The sequence below is a fragment of the Bombina bombina genome, chromosome 5 (assembly GCF_027579735.1).
Source record: "Bombina bombina isolate aBomBom1 chromosome 5, aBomBom1.pri, whole genome shotgun sequence".
NCBI lineage: Eukaryota > Metazoa > Chordata > Amphibia > Anura > Bombinatoridae > Bombina > Bombina bombina.
The window spans coordinates 638,666,034-638,688,381 of NC_069503.1; the positions used below are offsets into that span (position 1 = coordinate 638,666,034).

The 22,348-nt window shown below is 36.2% G+C and overlaps 1 protein-coding gene across 3 annotated transcripts in view; it reads right to left on the minus strand.

The window, feature by feature from the left end:
* RETREG1 (reticulophagy regulator 1) overlaps positions 1 to 22,348 on the minus strand; it is a 487,595-nt gene that overhangs the window by 28,048 nt on the left and 437,199 nt on the right. For all 3 annotated transcript variants that reach the window (XR_008402571.1, XM_053714605.1, XM_053714604.1), the window contains one exon: positions 1,940 to 2,066. Coding sequence is in view for 2 of the 3 variants with exons in the window: in XM_053714605.1 (XP_053570580.1) it covers positions 1,940 to 2,066 (127 nt within the window). In the remaining variant the exon portion in view is untranslated. The remainder of the gene's footprint in view (positions 1 to 1,939; positions 2,067 to 22,348) is intronic.

Sequence of the window (22,348 nt, forward strand, 5' to 3'; positions counted from 1 at the left end):
CCACGCGATCCTGCACACGATTGCGAGATTTCAATTAATGGATCGTGTCTGGGGGATGTCTCTACAACCCTAGGAATGCCCTCCAGACCGAGATCAAATCCTGGAAGCACAGAAGGCCTCAGGACAGCCATTGGCTATGACGTTCTATTCCGTCATAACGGCTCTAAAGCCCAGTGTAATTATGACGGAATAGAACGGCATAACGGCATTAAAAGGTTAAACACCAATAGCAGTATACAGGGAACACTGGGCATGTGACCAGGATTCTGACACATGAAGAGTAGACACTGTGATATAACAGCACTAACTCTCTGATGGTATAACAGCTACACCTATGTTTGGACACTGCCCACTTTCCCTGATATGTCTGATTACCATTGCTATTTAACCCTTTGGGTGCCTGATTTGTGGTAATTAATAAAGCAACACTAAACTGCATATTTGACTAAACTGATAAGTGCATAGTTGTGTTTTTCTTCTGTAATCAGAAGACAGTTAAGTTATGTGCTTTGGTAGGTCACCTCACACTTTTTTGTGCTCATTATCTAAACACTCGAATTGTACTTTATGCCTTTTAGGGATACAAGTTTATTAAAGGGGCAGTAAACACCTTGAGATTTTTGTATAAATGGTTTAGTCATGTGTAATGAAACTACATTGCAATATACTTTCATTATTTATTCTGCATTCAGCTCTGAAAATTGAGGATTTTCTTATTCTTGGAGCTTAAAATGCACCCTGCTTACTTATCTAGGCTAAGCCTGCTACATATTTTCCCATTATTTGCTTTATCAGATAGCAGCTGCAAAACTGCATTTTATACCAACTTTATGAAAGTGATTAGCCTTGTTGTCTGTTTGATTAATGAAAAATGATTGCAGTAAAGGATGTTAATTTGTTTTACAAATTTTTAGACTTGGCTGATGTTAGTCTATAGCAGCACAACAGAGATGTCATTTGTAATTGAAAGGTGTCCCTTTAACAAAGCTTGGAATGTCCATCATTATTACATTAGTGTACTTGTCCACCTGAGGGGAAAGTGAAGTTGCATTGGTCAAATATGGTGGCTTTGTAAATATTGTACTACAGACCTTCTCTTTTCTTTAATGGTGCTTAGGAATCAAATTGCTATAGTACTAGGTACCAAATACCTTTAACAATTTCTTTGTTTTTTACACTTTGTTTATGTTTTTTTTTTTCTTGTTTTTATATAGCATACTGGTTAGTGTTCTTTTTAAGGCCAGTTTTGTGAGCGGCCCAGCAGTGAAACAGTTAATTAGGGAACTATACCTTGCCATCTGCATTGTGTAGTGTTTGCTAATTGCTCTAATTAACTGATGTACCTTAAAAGGACATTAAATTCAAACATATTCTATTATGCATGTAAAATAGCTCTATTTAAAGATTTTAAAACAATTTTGCATGTAAAAATATTAAGTTAAAGCTGTTTAAATTAGGGATGTGCATTTTAATCCTTCATTAGGATCCAAATGTGGAAAAAGGCAGCCGCTTGTGACATCCGGCTGTTTTCAGAGACGGATTTCTTCTTGTGAAACACACTGGGATCTGTGCAAATCCAGATCTTAGTGTATTGCACTTTCACAAGAAGAAATCCAGTTGTGAAAAAAGCTGAATGCTGCGAGTGACCGAGTGACATAGGATCCTAATGCACATCCCTAGTTTAAATTGATTTTGAAACTAACAGGGACTAACAGTAGGTCTGTACAAAACTCATCACTAGAGATAGTAAGGTTACACATTGGATGATAACAGATTTATGGGCACTCCATAGCATAAAACCAGCACAGGAACATCCATTTTTTTTAATAATAATAATAATAATAATAAAATATCATCTCTTAGATGCAATAAAGAAAAAAAAAGAATTTAATGTCTGTTGTTCACAATAGCTTTTTATAAGCATACTATAAATCTTTACCTTGCCAGGGTTTTGTTGTTTAAAGTGGGACAACTCTTGCAGAAATGCACTATAGCTTGACCAGGATTCTGCAATACACTGGCTGAGCTTGGGTTTGCATTCTGATGAAGTATTCAGTACCTCCCATCTGCAGAAAAAAAAAAAAACATAATTAGAAATTGGTCACAATTTACTAGTTAAAGGGAAAGTGTACTGTAAAATTGCCCCCCCCCCCCTATGTTTCCAACTACTTGCCATACTGCACAGTATAAAATATATGGGAATCTGTTCCTTTAGATTTATTTTGTATATGAAATATCTGTTTTTGCTACTTGAAACCACAACCTATTAAGGGCTAGATTACAAGTGGAGCAGTATTTAGCACTCCCGCTTGACTGGGTAAGTGTGCACATTACAAGTAACAAGACACATGCTAATTAAAGTACTACAAACATTACATTTGCCCCATAGACTTCAATGAAGAGTGTAGAAGAAAAACACTTATCGCTTACGCCCTGACCTGACAGGAGTAATTAATATTTCACATTCCAATGTTCTTTATATACAGCAAAATGTTATTTTATGTTAAATATATATATATATATATATATATATATATATATATATATATATATATATACACACACACACCTGTATATCAATTTCTATAGATATATAGGTATAGATATATACTTTACATTAACATTATTATATTTATATAGAAATATATATTTAACATAAAAAAAATTAAATAGGCAGAACATAGGAATGTTAAATATGCGTAACACGCTTTGGGTTTCGCAATGTAGGTCTAATGCTGTTTCGGGTTAGCGCACTTGTAGAATTAGTTATCATGAAAATATTGTAAAAAATTATAATTATTTATAATTATGGATTATTAAGAATAAATAATTATTTTAATTATTTATTAATATTTTGGAATATTTTTAATAAATACATAGCGCGCCTTAAGATTTCTCATGTTGGGTTAGCACACATGAAGAATTAATGTACTCCTGTCGGGTATACGCATATAACCCGACGAGCGCTAAATTAAATTGCGCTCAAGCAAACACAGATAGACCTGCACTGATAAAATGCTCGCCTGCATTAGGATTGTACACATTTCAGACAAGCCTATGCTTAAACTGGCTGCTATGGGCCCCACAAGCTATTGGGCCCTGGTGCCATTGCACTTGCTGCACCAATGGTAGTTCTGCCCCTGGGACAATAAGTACCTTGAATTAATAGTCATTCCATCGTCTGCCCAAAAACAAAGTTAATTATATGTTATAACACAAAATTGCAGTTTTTAGAAATAATAGTTTAGAATCACATACTGCAAAACCTAAACAGAATAAGCATCAAATGTGTAGCAATATCTGGCAAAAATATCAAACTAGAGCACATCTTTAGCTCATACTGCAGTCAGTAAAATGTTTACGTAGTGTGTGAACGTACGGACAGCAGAACATTAGTTAAAGGGACACAAAACCCAATATTTTTATTTTATGATTCAGATAGAGCATGGAATTTTAAGCAACTTTTACATTTACATTTACCTACCAATAAGCAAGCATAACTCAGGTTCTCAACTAAAAATGGGCAGATCCTATGCATCACATTTCTGCTTTTTAAGTAAAGATAGCAAGAGAACGAAGAAAAAATAATAGGAGTACCGTATTTTTCGCTCCATAAGACGCACTTTTTCCCCCTTCAATAGTAAGGGGAAATGTCTGTGCGTCTTATGGAGCGAATGTGATAGCCACTGTTGCCTTCCTGAGGCTGTGTGTACTGTACACTAACATTGTAGAAAAAATGAAGTCGTCAGTAGCTGGCTTAAAATGAAATTACTTTATTGATAAACACTAAAACATAAAGGGTTTGTACACTTTAAACGCAACAGACTAAAATGTTTCGGCTGAATGCCGTACTCATATGAGTACAGCGTTCAGCCGAAACATGTTAGTCTGTTGCGTTTAAAGGGTACAAACCCTCTATGTTTTAGTGTTTTTCAATAAAGTAATTTCATTTTAAGCCAGCTACTGTGGTGATTGATTTATTTAAATGGTACTTGTGCTGCTCACTATACATTGACAAGGCAGCAGGAGCTGTGAGGAGGATCGACGGAGAACGTTTGTGGAATTCCCTCTGACCCGCTACCCTAACCAACCCATAGCATGCCGGTAACCAGGAAGTGACGTCATAGCAGACGCGAGGACACGGAGCGCGCTCAATCCGCATGGAGTGAAAGGACAGAAGTCCGGGAGAGCGGCCACAGTGATCCGACGCCTGAGGTTTTGTTGGGAGGTACCAAAGGGAGCAGAGAGGCACCGGAATTTTCGGGTGAGATTGAAATATCGGTACATTCTTTAAATGTTGATACAAGTACCGTTGTATGTCATTGCTAACAGTGAGAGACTTTTTAAGAATTATTGATAACACACCACTGCTTGGGTTACGTGACTAAATTTCTGTAACTAATAACATTGTACTATATTCTTGGGGAGTATTCGCCCTTATATATGCAAGGCAACAAAGAATACAAGTAACAAAAGTGGGCCTCGTATGTACAGACGTTTGAGTTGTGACGGTCTGAGAAAAGCCCCTTATATTTGATGGGAAATTTGTATAGGACATTGTTCCAGACATAACTAATTTTTTTGAAGCAGTTACTACACTGTTGTACTGGGACATTCCTTTTTTTCTAAATTACTGTACACAGGTTTTCAGGTCAGCCCTGCTAATTAGTTCAGCCACCTGTGCTTTGTATTGGAGAATCTGGTATAGTTTATTAAATAGTTTACTACACCATTTGATTCAGAATATTTTTTTTCTAGTTCTCCTCCTTTAAAAACTAGGTGCGTCTTATGGTCAGGTGCGTCTTATGGAGCTTAAAATACGGTAAATTAGAAAATTGCTTAAAACTGCATGCTCTATCTGAATCATGAAGGAAAAAAAATTGGTTTTTAGTGTCCCTTTAATAACAAAACAAAAATAATAATAATTAGCAATACCTATTTGGACTGTATATACTGTCAAATCCAACATTTCTATATATTATGAACCTATTATCTGCGGAGGCTGAGTTTACTTGACATATAAAAATGGCAAATCACTGGGCAAAACAAGTGAAATTGTTGTGAAAGATTCACAATTACACACACATGGAAGGAGTAAAGATATAATTTGTATTTCATTCCCACAATCTCTAGATTCTGTTTTACTGATTTAGATGAAATGCAGTTTTTCAGCAGTACATGTAATCCAGAAATGACCCAGTTAACAGGTCATGCATGGATATGTAGAAACAGTATGATAGAACTCACCATGACAGACTGCCGGTATTTCTTGTTGATTTATATGTTACAAAAAAAAAAATCCTGACTAAAACAATGGTTGGTATGTGTACAACAATTCCTTTATGGACATATTCTTAATTTTGTTATAAAACTAACTAATCTATAATGGATCAGTAATGTGTGTTGGTAGAACTTTCTCATGGGTAAAATAGTTTGGTTTTAAACTTTTTGGAATAAAGTTTATCTTTTTATTTGGAGACCGCCTCCGGACTTCTTTTTCACATACCTATATATATATATATATATATATATATATATATATATATATATATATATATATATATATATGCTTGGGCCCTGGTGCAACTGCACCTGCTGCACCAATGGTAGTTCCGCCCCTACATATATTGGATGTCACTTTAAAAGGGATATTAAGGTCGTTTTTTTAGTAAGATTTCTTTGTGAGTGTGTTTCTCAATACCATTTTTACAGTAATAACTGAGTGTGATAGCTACAGTATGCCTTCTGAATACCAGATTACAGTAATACCTGAGTGTGCCAGCTACAGTAAGCCTTCTGAATAATAGATTACAGTAATACCTGAGTGTGCCAGCTACAGTAAGCCTTCTGAATACCAGATTACAGTAATACCTGAGTGTGCCAGCTACAGTAAGCCTTCTGAATACTAGATTACAGTAATACCTGAGTGTGCCAGCTACAGTAAGACTTCTGAATACCAGATTACAGTAATACCTGAGTGTGCCAGCTACAGTAAGCCTTCTGAATACTAGATTATAGTAATACCTGAGTGTGCCAGCTACAGTAAGCCTTCTGAATACTAGATTATAGTAATACCTGAGTGTGCCAGCTACTGTAAGCCTTCTGAATACTAGATTATAGTAATACCTGAGTGTGCCAGCTACAGTAAGCCTTCTGAATACCAGATTACAGTAATACCTGAGTGTGCCAGCTACAGTAAGCCTTCTGAATACCAGATTACAGTAATACCTGAGTGTGCCAGCTACAGTAAGCCTTCTGAATACTAGATTACAGTAATACCTGAGTGTGCCAGCTACAGTAAGCCTTCTGAATACTAGATTACAGTAATACCTGAGTGTGCCAGCTACAGTAAGCCTTCTGAATACTAGATTACAGTAATACCTGAGTGTGCCAGCTACAGTAAGCCTTCTGAATACTAGATTACAGTAATACCTGAGTGTGCCAGCTACAGTAAGCCTTCTGAATACTAGATTACAGTAATACCTGAGTGTGCCAGCTACAGTAAGCCTTCTGAATACCAGATTACAGTAATACCTGAGTGTGCCAGCTACAGTAAGCCTTCTGAATACTAGATTACAGTAATACCTGAGTGTGCCAGCTACAGTAAGCCTTCTGAATACCAGATTACAGTAATACCTGAGTGTGCCAGCTACAGTAAGCCTTCTGAATACCAGATTACAGTAATACCTGAGTGTGCCAGCTACAGTAAGCCTTCTGAATACCAGATTACAGGAATCCCTGAGTGTGCCAGCTACAGTAAGCCTTCTGAATACTAGATTACAGTAATACCTGAGTGTGCCAGCTACAGTATGCCTTCTGAATACCAGATTACAGTAATACCTGAGTGTGCCAGCTACAGTAAGCCTTCTAAATACCAGATTACAGTAATACCTGAGTGTGCCAGCTACAGTAAGCCTTCTGAATACTAGATTACAGTAATACCTGAGTGTGCCAGCTACAGTATGCCTTCTGAATACCAGATTACAGTAATACCTGAGTGTGCCAGCTACAGTAAGACTTCTGAATACCAGATTACAGTAATACCTGAGTGTGCCAGCTACAGTAAGCCTTCTGAATACCAGATTACAGTAATACCTGAGTGTGCCAGCTACAGTAAGCCTTCTGAATACCAGATTACAGTAATACCTGAGTGTGCCAGCTACAGTAAGCCTTCTGAATACTAGATTATAGTAATACCTGAGTGTGCCAGCTACAGTAAGCCTTCTGTATACTAGATTACAGTAATACCTGAGTGTGCCAGCTACAGTAAGCCTTCTGAATACCAGATTACAGTAATACCTGAGTGTGCCAGCTACAGTAAGCCTTCTGAATACCAGATTATAGTAATACCTGAGTGTGCCAGCTACAGTAAGCCTTCTGAATACTAGATTACAGTAATACCTGAGTGTGCCAGCTACAGTAAGCCTTCTGAATACTAGATTACAGTAATACCTGAGTGTGCCAGCTACAGTAAGCCTTCTGAATACTAGATTACAGTAATACCTGAGTGTGCCAGCTACAGTAAGCCTTCTGAATACTAGATTACAGTAATACCTGAGTGTGCCAGCTACAGTATGCCTTCTGAATACCAGATTACAGTAATACCTGAGTGTGCCAGCTACAGTAAGACTTCTGAATACTAGATTACAGTAATACCTGAGTGTGCCAGCTACAGTAAGCCTTCTGAATACTAGATTACAGTAATACCTGAGTGTGCCAGCTACAGTAAGCCTTCTGAATACCAGATTACAGGAATCCCTGAGTGTGCCAGCTACAGTAAGCCTTCTGAATACTAGATTATAGTAATACCTGAGTGTGCCAGCTACAGTAAGCCTTCTGAATACTAGATTACAGTAATACCTGAGTGTGCCAGCTACAGTAAGCCTTCTGAATACTAGATTACAGTAATACCTGAGTGTGCCAGCTACAGTAAGCCTTCTGAATACCAGATTACAGTAATACCTGAGTGTGCCAGCTACAGTAAGCCTTCTGAATACTAGATTACAGTAATATCTGAGTGTGCCAGCTACAGTAAGCCTTCTGAATACCAGATTACAGGAATCCCTGAGTGTGCCAGCTACAGTAAGCCTTCTGAATACTAGATTATAGTAATACCTGAGTGTGCCAGCTACAGTAAGCCTTCTGAATACTAGATTACAGTAATACCTGAGTGTGCCAGCTACAGTAAGCCTTCTGAATACTAGATTACAGTAATACCTGAGTGTGCCAGCTACAGTAAGCCTTCTGAATACTAGATTACAGTAATACCTGAGTGTGCCAGCTACAGTAAGCCTTCTGAATACTAGATTACAGTAATACCTGAGTGTGCCAGCTACAGTAAGCCTTCTGAATACTAGATTACAGTAATACCTGAGTGTGCCAGCTACAGTAAGCCTTCTGAATACTATATTACAGTAATACCTGAGTGTGCCAGCTACAGTAAGCCTTCTGAATACTAGATTACAGTAATACCTGAGTGTGCCAGCTACAGTAAGCCTTCTGAATACTAGATTACAGTAATACCTGAGTGTGCCAGCTACAGTAAGCCTTCTGAATACTAGATTACAGTAATACCTGAGTGTGCCAGCTACAGTAAGCCTTCTGAATACTAGATTACAGTAATACCTGAGTGTGCCAGCTACAGTAAACCTTCTGAATACCAGATTATAGTAATACCTGAGTGTGCCAGCTACAGTAAGGCTTCTGAATACTAGATTACAGTAATACCTGAGTGTGCCAGCTACAGTAAGCCTTCTGAATACTAGATTACAGTAATACCTGAGTGTGCCAGTTACAGTAAGCCTTCTGAATACTAGATTACAGTAATACCTGAGTGTGCCAGCTACAGTAAGCCTTCTGAATACTAGATTACAGTAATACCTGAGTGTGCCAGCTACAGTAAACCTTCTGAATACCAGATTACAGTAATACCTGAGTGTGCCAGCTACAGTAAGCCTTCTGAATACTAGATTACAGTAATACCTGAGTGTGCCAGCTACAGTAAGCCTTCTGAATACCAGATTACAGGAATCCCTGCGTGTGCCAACTACAGTAAGACTTCTGAATACCAGATTACAGGAATCCCTGCGTGTGCCTTCTTAATACCAGTTGAGTTTATTAGCTCACTCCCTGCCTTGGGCATAACAGCAGGTACAATTCAGTATGTGTTTAGAGTTCTCTGTGTCACTAAACATTAATTGGAGTTTATGTATCTATGATGTGATGAAGTAATGTGGTGCTATGGATTATTTTGACTACAGTTATCAGTGATTTGTTGGGGAATAATTTAATTATTGGACCCAGACAGCACAAAGTCTTAAACAAACCATGATTTTAAATACCCCTTCTACTTATAAAGGTAACATATTTTATTCTAATAAGGCAACAATTCTAGATATGTGTAAAACTAGGTTTGGTTGTCACTGGCTTGGAATAAGTTTAGGGTAGGAAGACTGCTGAGTCTGTGTGTCTGGGACAAACAATTTGCTATTATCACTGCTTAATTTAATAGATCTTGCAAGTAGGTTTGGCGCTAGTTGGTTACTAGGTGTATCTACAACAGGAGTGACTGAATGTCTCTGTGACATTAGAGTGCTAGAACAAATGTCTTCCTTCATGTTCATTACACAATTCTGACACAGAGCAAATTAAAAAAAAACTTTTTTTATATGCACACTTTGAGGCACCAGGTCACTACTAAGCATGTACAAACGTTCACAGTATATACTTATATGCCTTTTGTGATAGGCTGGCTGTCACATGATACCTGGGGCAGGAAAATTGAAGTCAAATTTGTCTATTACTCATTTGAAATTCAGATGAAATGTTCTTACTTTTTTATTACACATTTGTTGATTATGCATTTCTATTGTATGTTTCTTTTTTTATTGAGTAAACAATTACAATAATATCCTTAATACATACAGAAGATAAATGCATCAATTGAACATGTCCTACTTAATACACAGCAACATATTTATATAGAAGAAATTCACCCTTCCATGTCAAATCTGAAGCTATTTTCAATTATATTTCATTACTTTACTGTCATTAGTAAGGGAGGAGAGTAATTGTCATTAGTAAGGGAGGAGAGAATAATCTATCTTTTAAAAATATTAAAGGAGGAAAAGGAAGAGTGGGGAAAGAGGGAGGAGAGAGAGAAAAAACTGTGACTTTATAAAACAAATTGTCTTTATCCCAATTAATAAAGGTGAAAAGAAAAAACACAACTCTGTGCCACTGTGAATTTACAATATTTCATATTTATCAATTGGTGAGTGTGGGAAAAAAAGAGAAGTGTCTTGTGATTGTGGGCCATAGTGAATTTAAACTATTCCATAACCATAGATACATAGAGTAGAGAAGAAGAAGAGAGAAGGAAAAATAATCTAAATAATATATATTTATGTAAGGCATCTTGTGCTTGTGTACCACAGTGACAATGAATTCAAACTATCCGCTATCTAATAATAAAGTGAAGAAGAGAGAGAAAAACAAACAATTACTATTGTATTCAATGGTCAATAAATATCTAAAACTATTAACATCTCAAATGTAACATTTAAATCTCATATGTAACATTCAATTTAACTAAAACCACATTTAAAATATCAAAAAGTATATTTAAATATTGATTTCAGTATTTTGGATGTGTTTTTTTTTTAAATAGAATCTTATAATCAATATTCAGCAGTAACATTTCTTTAAAACAAACCAGATGAAAAATATCAAAATGTATATATGAATATTGATTTCAACATTTCAAATGTGTTTTCTTTAAATATAATGTCATATTTGATATTTAACTGTTACATTCCATATACCAAAATGTAGCATTCAATTTGAGTAAATAGAATGGTGAATGCTCAAACAACAAATAAACATTCACCTCTTACAAGTGAACAAAGGGAAGACAATGTCAATGTATGCTGAGTATTTCAATGATGGCCAACTTCCTAACACTTGGGGGCAGCAAATCAATATTTAGAAGCATTAAGGGACACAAGACAATACCTAGGAAGTCTGAAGAGCCGCATTTAGCTGCAGAATCTGTTGGCGCTCTACAAATAACCGATAATAATAATAATAATTTAAAAGGACCATAAAACATGTTGAGTTATGTGCATATTATAAAAGGGACAGCTAAGGTAAAACAGCTTGTGAAAATAAAAGTGTAAAAAATAAGCTTATAAGTATTTTAATACAATTTCCAAAAATCTGCAAAATTACACTTTATTGCTGCCAAATGTAGCCTGCTCCACCCCCCTTATCAGTGTCCTACTCCAAACCTTTTGGTATCATATAACAAAGTTTGCATGTGAGGATAATTACTTATGCAAGTAAGGGGGGGGGTTGAGGAGGGACAGCAGGTATTGTTATTGTTTGTTGCCAAGAGGCTTGCTTGTTTACATGGGGATAATGTCACATGCTTTGTGAAAGCTTCAGAATTATACTGGGCACTGCTTTAGTCAGGTGTCATGTGACTGTGCCCCCTACCATGCATGTGCATGAGTGCATTCTGCTGAAGCTATGGCCTGGATAGCACCTTCCATATCTAGAAATGCCTAGGGAGGAGCTTGCTGCAAACAAAACTATGCCCGAATTAAAGGGGTTAATGGAGGTTAAAACAGAAACCGTTTTGCAGGTAAGCTTTGACTGCATTATATATTTAGAAACTTATGTTAGTTCATACTGTTTTATGTCCCTTTAAAGGAACATAAAACAAGTTGGGATAGAGACAAAATATAATAATATGTACTTTAATTACTGTACCTACAAATTTATACTGCAGTGCCTTGCCATTAACCCTTTCTTTTAAGTTTCTGAATTGTACAACTCCAACTCCCCCCACACATTTCATTCTATGGCTGCATCTATATCTACCTTTGCTTTTGGTAGAATGCAGACCTGTACAGTTATTATCTGTTGGAGCATGCCTAGAAGCAAATAAGCAGCTGTGAAATACAATGCCTGTGTTTCTGAAGCTAAACACTGATAAGGGGGTGGATCAGACAGCATGTCTATGTAAGTCATTTTGCTTAATGTTGCAAATTATTTTAAGGATATGCACAGATCTCAATATTTTTATGACACTTTTAGGCTATTAAATACACAATGATAATATATTTCCTTAATCTAAATCTTTCATTTCACTTTTTTTCCTGGGGAGACAAAAAACTATAGCACACAATGATATTTCTACTTTTTCCCAGGGGCCACAAAAACTAGTGCATGAGCCGCCAGTTGAGTTCTTACAGTAATCAGAGTTGAAATTCAGGGACTAGTCAATTATTGCGTTGAGTAGAGCTTTCAAGCTGATGCCCAGCTGTGTGGGCAGCGACATATTTTTGAACATCTTGAGGGTGATGACAAAGAAAAAAAAACTTTTGTAATAGAATTAAAGAAGCACAAATATCACTAAATACATATGGACTTAGTGGCAACTGATAAATAGACGTTATAATAACCCAACTTTATAGACTGTAGTTTAGCAAACTTAGAAGATGATGAAATATTTGATGTACTAGGCCAAGAATAGAATTTGGGACATGGCTATAGGTGACTGATTAACTAGTCCCTTTAAAAAGCCCAGAGATCAGTTTATTTATTTATTTTTCTTTCGTTTTTGTTTTTACAATTTTCCAATGTAAACAGCATTTCGTATTTTGCAATAGGTAGCTAGTAAATAGTTAATAACTATTTACTAACTAGTCTACCTAGTTAAAATAAATACAAACTTGCCTGTGAAATAAAAATAAAACCTAAGATAGCTTTTAAATAGGTATTATTTAGTTGATAGTAATTTTTATTTAGATTTATTTTAATTATATTAAAGTTAGTGGGTGTTAGGGTTAGGGTTAGACTTAGGGTTAGGTTTAGGGGTTAATAACTTTAGTATAGTGGCGGCGACGTTGGGGGCGGCAGATTAGGGGTTAATAAGTGTAGGTAGGTAGCAACGACATTGGGGGCGGCAGATTAGGGGTTAATAAGTATAGGTAGGTAGCGACGACATTGGGGGCAGCAGATTAGGGGTTAATAAGTGTAGGTAAGTGGCGGCGGTGTCGGGGGCGGCAGATTAGGGGTTAATAAGTGTAATGTAGGTGTCGGCGATGTCAGGGGCAGCAGATTAGGGGTGTTTAGACTCAGGGTTTATGTTAGGGTGTTAGGTGTAAACATAACTTTTCTTTCCCCATAGGAATCAATTGGGGCTGCGTTACGGAGCTTTACGCTCCTTTATTGCAGGTGTTAGGCTTTTTTTCAGCCGGCTCTCCCCATTGATGTCTATGGGGATATTTGTACACGAGTATGTAAAACCAGCTCACAGCAGCGCTGGTATTTGGGTGCGTTATGGAGTTAAATTTTGCTCAACGCTCACTTATTGCCTGCTAACGCTGGATTTATGAAAACCTGTAATAGCAGCGCTATAGGGAGGTGAGCGATGACAATAACTTGTAAGTTAGCACCGAGCCACTCATAACGCAAAACTCGTAATCTAGCCGAAAATTAGCAGCGAAAACATTCATATTGTTTTGCCAAATGTTATAGCTAAAAACAGCTGGATTTTATTTCTATTGTTAAATAGTTTGAAGTTTTATCATGTTGAGCTTTATTTACTTTTATAGTCATGCATGTTTATTTATTTATTTATTTTTATCAGTTCTTGCTTGCTCTTTGTAATACAGGTATAAATCCCCAAATCCGGAACTTCAAAATCCAGAATTATTCACAAATTCAGATTTATTTTCATTAATATATATATATATATATATATTTAGATCCAGCTTTATTTCATAAATAGTAGAGTAAGTTTACAAAATGCGAAGATACAGCGCGACAAATAAAATATACAGGCTAGATCAATGTTCTTTATTAATAGTTTAAAAAAATAAAAAAACATTTTCCCCACCAGTAAGTCAAAATCTTCTCTGCCTGCATCTTTGGTTTGGTTTTTCTGTTCTAAAATACAAATACTAGTCTATATTCTAAATTTAAAAAAAAAACTATTAGCTTTCTAATTACAGTACTATGTTATATTTCTAATGGTACTATGTATACAAAAGTATTAAAATGATATAAAACTACTTTTTATGTTGCACGTATAAGCTGTCTTATGACTTGTTTACACATTGTCCCATTTTACAGATGCAAATATACAACTATTCCAAATTCCAAAGTTTTCTGAAATCCAAACCTTTTGCAGTCCCAAGCATTTTTGTACCAGTAGTAGTTTCATTAGGTCTCTAGTAATCGTGAGATTGGTTCTTAGAAACGGCTGGATTCTTTTTCAGACTTTTGAATGACAACAGTAAGTTTATCTTTGTGGTCTTCTGTTTAGGGCACATATCCAGCCTACTGAAACTGATCTGGCCTTGAAAACAAACATGGATATACACACATTATAGAAACTTAGGCAGACACCCCACAGCTGCTACACACAGTTGCTGTATCTCATCAGTGTCAAAGATGCCCCAGTAATGAGCAGCTCATGACTTCTTTTTCCTGTGAGCATGACTAATGGTCTCATGCTCTAGTATAGTAAATGTCTGGTGACTCCTGGTCTGTCAGTCATGTCACTGAAAAGCCTACAGCCATACCTACACGACAAGCCTTTCCCTGAAAGGGCATTAAGTTTCAGGTTGCGGATTTCAAAATCTGTCACAAAGAACTAATGGGGCAATCATGTGAGTAAATAGTAAATACTAGCAAATAGTCATCAGGGTATACAGCTCAGGGGAACAGAATGCGGCAGCTGGAAAACAAAGATTTCCACAAATAAGACAGTATTGGGCAATAATCTAGGATCACGTTCAGGGCTATTTAAAAGTGTCTGGCAAGTTCTTCAGAAAGACATGGATAGCCGCTTGCAGGAAGGTTTATCTTGTTCTTTTGCAAAGGCCAAGCATGTGAGCTATTGGAGATTATATGTGATTATCATTGGATTCACAACCATTTGGGAAACTCGATACAAAAGACATTGTTTTTTCCATCAAATTATAATTGAAATAACACAAACCCCTTTTATTCATTTTTTTAAATTTTGTCTTTTGAACCACTAATACAGTATACATATACAGTATATATATATATATATATATATATATATATATATATATATATTTCTATCTCAGTTGTCGATTGGTTTACCAGCTAATTAATGTATAAAAATGGAAGAATGTGTAATCCAAATTTAGCTGTATCTTTTAGCTCTGAAAAAATAGTATTAATGATCATGTAAAATGTAAAATAATCAATATAATGTCATTTGTTGGCACTAAGCACAGAGAAGTCATTAAGGTTATTGTGAGAGACTAAAGCTCGTAGCTGTACAAAGAGAATAAACAAAGACATGATTTTTTAGGCATCTAGAAACAGATGCATCTAACATGATACAGTACACTATATTTTTTGTAGTTAAAGGGATAGTAAATGTCCCCCTTTGTCTAAACAGATATGGAATGTTCCGGCCGCCCACTTCAAAAGTAATATTTTTGTTCATATAATGGTTTAAAATATTCTCCAATCAGTGCTCTAGCCATACGTCACTTTTGTTGCAGCTAGAGCGCTGATTGGAGAACAGTTTCGAACCATTAGTTCAAAAAACAAAAACAAAAAAACTTTTGAAGTGGGCGGCCTTAACGCAGGGAATTTGAATTTCACTGCTATATTAAAAAGTAAGTTACAGCACATCTTCATTACAACTGATGAATTAAACTCCATCTAAAATATTGCTTACATTCCAGATCTGGTTAGACAAAGGGGAAAGTTTACTATCACTTTAAGGTGGGCTTGAGAAATTTGTGCCCACCAAGCAATGTAGACATTTCCTCAAATCCTGAACTAGTCGGAAACTGCAAAATACTTTTTTCTTTCCGTACCATCAACTTTTTATCCTGACTGGTAAACTACAGTTAGATTTATTTCTCACTAAATTGCAAACAATAAAACATGTCCAGCAGTCAAATGAAAGGGTTAAACATAACTGAGATTTTAGTTATATCCTTTAGCAAAAGTATGATAAGCCTGCAAAACATGCCAAAGTAATTCTGCTATGCAGTTTTTAAAAGTGAGAGAAACGTCAAGCAAAAATAGAGAAACACAAGAGTGTCAACCCATATGACGAGGCAAGTATAGTGTTACATTACAGTTATGTAACTTCTTGGTTGACGCTAACAAACAAAAAACAGTTATTTAAACCCTTTGCTGCCAGTAACACATAAACAAGCATTGTTTTAACTCATTAGTTAGGAGTAGCATGCTGTGGTTTGATTTTTTTTGTCTCACTGTAACGTACAAAAAACAGTTGCTTAAACCCTTGATTGCCAGTAACGCAAACATGACAGTGATTTAACCCCTTGATTGCACACATGGAATTAAGAGGTACAATTGCTGCTGTATAACACATACACTATACAGGGCGTACAATAAATAAAGACAGAAAAAGTAGACTGGGGCAAAAGAATTACAGGGCCTTGCTCACTACACCTCTTTTACACACACACACGATCAGGTACATACAACTAGGTAGTACAGCACTGAAGAGTTACATTGTGGTCCCATGAGCTGTATGTTGGAAAACTCTGCTCTATCCACTAGACTATTTTTGACTTTAGTCCATGGTAATTCAGTTTATGGCTCTATTTACTGTGTGAAACAGTGTATAATGCTTTGATAGATCCACCCAGATCTGTCACTTAGCTACATAGTAAAAACAAATATAAATAGGATCTACCTGCAGTAAATGAATTCTGTCTTGGACCTTGGAAGTACAAATCTGTCATTAGTCAACAAGTCAAACTCATTGGCCTGTAGTTACTAATAACTTCCCTTATGGCTTTTTGTCACATGGTCTTACTTTTGCATTTCTGAAATACTGATCAGAGACCAGTAATTGCAGCAATTCTCTTTAACAAGGGGTTTCTCCTCGACAATAATGATAAAAAAGAAGAAAGCCTCAACATTCCAATATACAGTTTAACACAATTTACCTTAAAGGGACAATATACACCTTGTAATTACAAGACATATCGTGTTGCTATAGAATGACATATTAGCCAATTCTAAACGTCTTTTAAAGCAAATTAAAGGGATACTAAACCCAATTTTTTTTCTTTTATGATTCAGATAGACCATTTTAAGCAACTTTTTAATTTACTCCTACTATCAATTCTTCTTCGTTCTCTTGCTATCTTTATTTAAAAAGCAGGAATTTAAAGCTAGAAGCCAGCACCCTGGATAGAGCTTGCTTATTGGTGGCTACATTTAGCAAACCAATAAGCAAGCACAACCCAGGTTCTTAACCAAAAATGGGCAGGATCTAAAGCTTTACATTCCTGCTTTTTAAATAAAGATAGCAAGAGAACTAAGAAGAATTGATAGTAGGAGTAAAATAAAAAGTTGCTTACATTTTTTTTTTGTTTTGTGATTCAGATAGAGCATGCAATTGTAAGCAACTTTCTAATTTAATCTTATTATCTTATATTATTATTCTTCGTTCTCTTGCTGTCTTTATTTGAAAAAAAAAGGCATCTAAGCTAAGGAGCCAGCCAATTTTTTTGGTTCAGATCCTGGGCAGCACTTGTTTATTGGTGGGTGAATTTATCCATCAATCAGCAAGAAAAACCCAGGTTGTTCACCAAAAATGGGCTGGCATCTAAACTTACATTATTGCTTTTCAAATAAAGATACCAGGAGAATGAAGAAACTGATAATAGGAGTAAATTTGAAAGTTGCTTAAAATTGCACGCTCTATCTGAATCACTAAAGAAAACATTTGGGTTCAGTGTCCCTTTAACATTTTAACCTTTTTACTGCAATTATTTTTCAATAGCCACAATGTGCCCACCATTTGCCTTATTTGGAGGAGCCACTCTGGGCTTTAGTCCAAAGACAACAAGGCTAGCAATGATCATAATGATAGTATAAAGTGCATTGTTTTTCAGTTATCTGATAAAGCCAATAATGGAGGGATATGTAGCAGAGTTAACCTTAATAAACCAGCAAGGTAAATTTCAAGAACTAGAAATTACTTCATTTTTTTTTAATTTAAGATAAATGACATGAAACAGGGGCAAAATAAATAATGAAAATATATTGCAGAGTTGTTTCATCATGTATAACTAAACATTTTATGGTATTTACTTTCCCTTTAAACAGGCACTGTGATATATATGAAAATGGAGCATCTACACATGATGATTTATTTATGTATAATTGTTACATGAAAAAAATGTGAAGTAAAAGCTTTTTAATTGTAAATGTAAACTATTACAGCAGTATAAGTTGTGTACCATCTACCAATGTTCATTGGCTGATAAATACTTCCTACTAATGCCCATTAGTCTGTAGCTACTGCCTTTTAAAGGGACATTAAACACTAAATAAACGCTAGATAGAATGATGCATTCAAAGAAAAGATTAGTCTGAGAATAACATCTAGATGTATTTTTAAAAGTTTCATTAACTGTAAATATTGACAAAATAAGTGTAAAGTTTTAGTGTCTATAAAACAATGGGAGATGCCATGTTGTAACTTAGGTTACCGTCTCAGCTGTGGCCAATTAGGGACAGTTATTAATAGGTCACTAGAGTGTGCAGCCAATTGCTGTAAGGACGAGAACAGTGTACTGCACTTCCATTTCTTACAGGAACTGTAAAGCTCACAATTTCAGAAAGGAATTACAGGAAAAGGGGACAATATAAATAATGAAAGTAGAGAGTTTTTTTTCCATATATGATTTATCATTTTATATTATCATTTAAAATTGTTTAATGTCCCTTTAAAAACATTAGAAAGAATGATGTATAAGCTTTTACTTTAAATGTTTTCAGGCAAATAAGAGTCAACTTATTAACATACTGCTTTTTCAAAATAACGACAGTGTCCCTTTAAATCCTACTATTGCTTGTCTCTTCATTAAAGGGACTTTGAATAGCAATTTACATATAACTGCATGTAATATACACTACTATAAAGAAGAATATGCACTGATGATCTAAAAATCAAGTATAAAACCTTTTTTAAAACGTACTTAGAAGCTCACAGTTAAGCACTGTTGATGAGGTTAGGCTGGGACACCACCTGAACTGGGCTGGGAAAACAAGAATAGTAGACACTCCCCGATCTTCACTATGAAAAGACAGATTACACAAACTGGAGCCAGCAGGAGTATACATCTGACACTGTCTGTCTGGCTTGGTTAGGAGTCTGAAAATCATCCCAATGTTATTAAAAAAATAAGCAAAACTATAAATTTTTATAAACATACTGCAAGATGGGCTATATAAGTAGTTAATCTACAAAATGTTTATGCAAAGAAAAATTTAGTGTACAATGTCCCTTTAAAATACACGAAGACCACTCTCAGTTTTTATTGACTATGCTCTCTTTTCTGCTCCTAATAAATTAGTACACACTAATATAGAATACCATTCTATTCTACTAAGATATCTATCTATCTATCTATCTATCTATCTACTGTATCTCTGTCTCTCTGTCTCTCTCTCTCTCTCTCTCTCTCTCTCTCTCTCTATCTATCCACTTAACAAAAAGGAGGTACAAAAAGATGTATATGATCTGATATCCTGGGATCAGAGCCCATCCACCCAGTCACATTCACAGTATTACTCAGTTAAGATAATACAAATGCATGTTATGGTATGAGAAAGTAGATGAAACTACAGCTCCTCTCATATTGCAAGCAAAGGTAGGAAGTCGAAGTAATAGATAGAAATGAGGAAAGTACTCACCTAGACTGGAAAGGAAGTTTAAAGAAACAGTAAGCCAGAATTAAATTGTGGTGAATTAGAGCAATTTTAACCCTTTGAGTGCTAAGCTGAATTCTATATTTTTCTGTTTTTTACTATTTTAAAAAAACTTTTTTTTAAACTTTTTTATTTCCCCCCCCAGATCCCCAAGACTTATACCATTGGAAAGGTTAGGCGATTACCTTTCCAATGGGGGTCTGTAGCTGCTTAGATCCCTGAGATACAGGTTTCTAAGCAGCATGCCCCCTTTCCCTATACTTTGTATGGACAATTTTAAATAAAGTTGCGCGGTGACATCATCACGTCATTGCGCATGACGTCACCACACGTAACGGGAAGCCCCGGCGATGCCTGTCACTATGCAGACCCGATTGCCGGGGTAGGAGCTGGTGGGGGCCCCCAGATTGGAAAAAAGTAGTTGAGTGCTAATGACGGCTCTGAGCCGTCATTAGCACTCAAGGGGTTAAACAACTTTCCAGTTCACTTCTATTATGTAATTTTAGTTGTTCTCTTGGTATCTCTTGTTGAAAATCATACCTAGGTAGGTTCAGGAGCAGCAATGCACTACTGGGAGCTAGCTCCTGATTGGTGGCTGCGTATATATGCCTTTTGTCATTGGTTAACACAATGGGGTAGATTTATCATAGTGCGAGCGGACATGATACGATGTAGCGTATCATGTCCGCTGCACATCAATAAATGCCGACAGCATACGATGTCGGCGACAGGGGCATCAAGCTCCATACGGAGCTGGATACGTCATCTCCAATGTATTCAGCTAGCTCCCAGTAGTGCCCCAATGCTCCTTCAATAAAGGATATCAATAGAATGAGGCACGTTATAATAGAAGTAAAATAGAAAGCTTTTAAAATTTGTATTTTCTATCTGAATCATGAAAGAAATGTTTTGGGTTTTATATCCCTTTATTAGTTTGTTGGAAAATCAATGCAATTATCTTCCACACATTAAATAAATAGAAAGCATTGCACAAATCTATAAATAACAAATATGAATCCTCACATCAAGAGAAAGAGGTTGTCAGAGATTACACTTTATATGAAAGAAGATTAACTGAGTTACTAATAATTCAAAGGCAAAATGTGATCAATTAGGTGATAACAATGCTATTATAAGTATGCAAATAAAACTATTTTAGCAAGGTACAGACAACCTGCAGTGAATACATTATATAGCAGCATAAACACTCTATAACATCTAGCTGCAGTGGATATAAAAAGTCTAAACACCCCTGTTAAAATGTCAGGTAATATAATGTGGTTGCTTATAACTGGGGATGTAGCTGTGTTCAGAATTACGCAATTACATTCAATATCATGTTAAATAGGAGTCAGCACACACCTGTCATCATTTAAAGTGCCTCTGATTAACCCCAAATAAAGTTCAGCTGCTCTAGTTGGTCTTTCCTGAAATTTTCTTAGTCGCATCCTACAGCAAAAGCCATGGTCCGCAGAGAGCTTCCAAAGCATCAGAGGGATCTCATTGTTAAAAGGTATCAGTCAGGAGAAGGGTACAAAAGAAATTCCAAGGCATTAGATATACCATGGAACACAGTGAAGACAGTCATCATCAAGTGAAGAAAATATGGTGCAACAGTGCCATTTCCAAGAACTGGATGTCCCTCCAAAATTGAGGAAAAGACAAGAAGAAAACTGGTCTGGGAGGCTGCCAAGAGGCCTACAGCAACATTAAAGGAGCTGCAGGAATATCTGGCAAGTACTGGCTGTGTGGTACATGTGACAACAATCTCACGTATGTCTGGGCTATGGGGTAGAGTGGCAAGATGAAAGCCTTTTCTTACGAAGAAAAACATCCAAGCCAGGCTACATTTTGCAAAAACACATCTGAAGTCTCCCAAAAGCATGTGGGAAAAAGTGTTCTGGTCTGATGAAACCAAGGTTGAACTTTTTGGCCATAATTCCAAAAGATATGTTTGGCGCAAAAACAACACTGCATATCACCAAAAGAACACCATACCCACAGTGAAGCATTGTGGTGGCAGCATCATGTTTTGGGGCTGCTTTTCTTCAGCTGGAACTGGGGCCTTAGTTTAAGGTAGAGGGAATTATGAACATTTCCAAATACCAGACAATATTGGCACAAAACCTTCAGGCATCTGCTAGAAAGCTGAATTTGAAGAGGAACTTCATCTTTCAGCATGACAACGACCCAAAGCATACATCCAAATCAACAAAGGAATGGCTTCACCAGAAGAAGATTAAAGTTTTGGAATGGACCAGCCAGAGCCCAGACCTGAATCCGATTGAAAATCTGTGGGGTGATCTGAAGAGGGCTGTGCTCAGGAGATGCCCTCTCAATCTGACAGATTTAGTGTGTTTTTGCAAAGAAGAGTGGGCAAATCTTGCCAAGTCAAAATAAGCCATGCTGATAGACTCATACCCAAAAAGACTGAGTGCTGTAATAAAATCAAAAGGTGCTTCAACAAAGTATTAGTTTAAGGGTGTGCACACTTACGCAACCATATTATTTTTATATTTTTTCTTCCCTCTACCTAAAACATTTCAATTTGTTTCTCAATTGAGTTGTACAGTTTATAGGTCACATT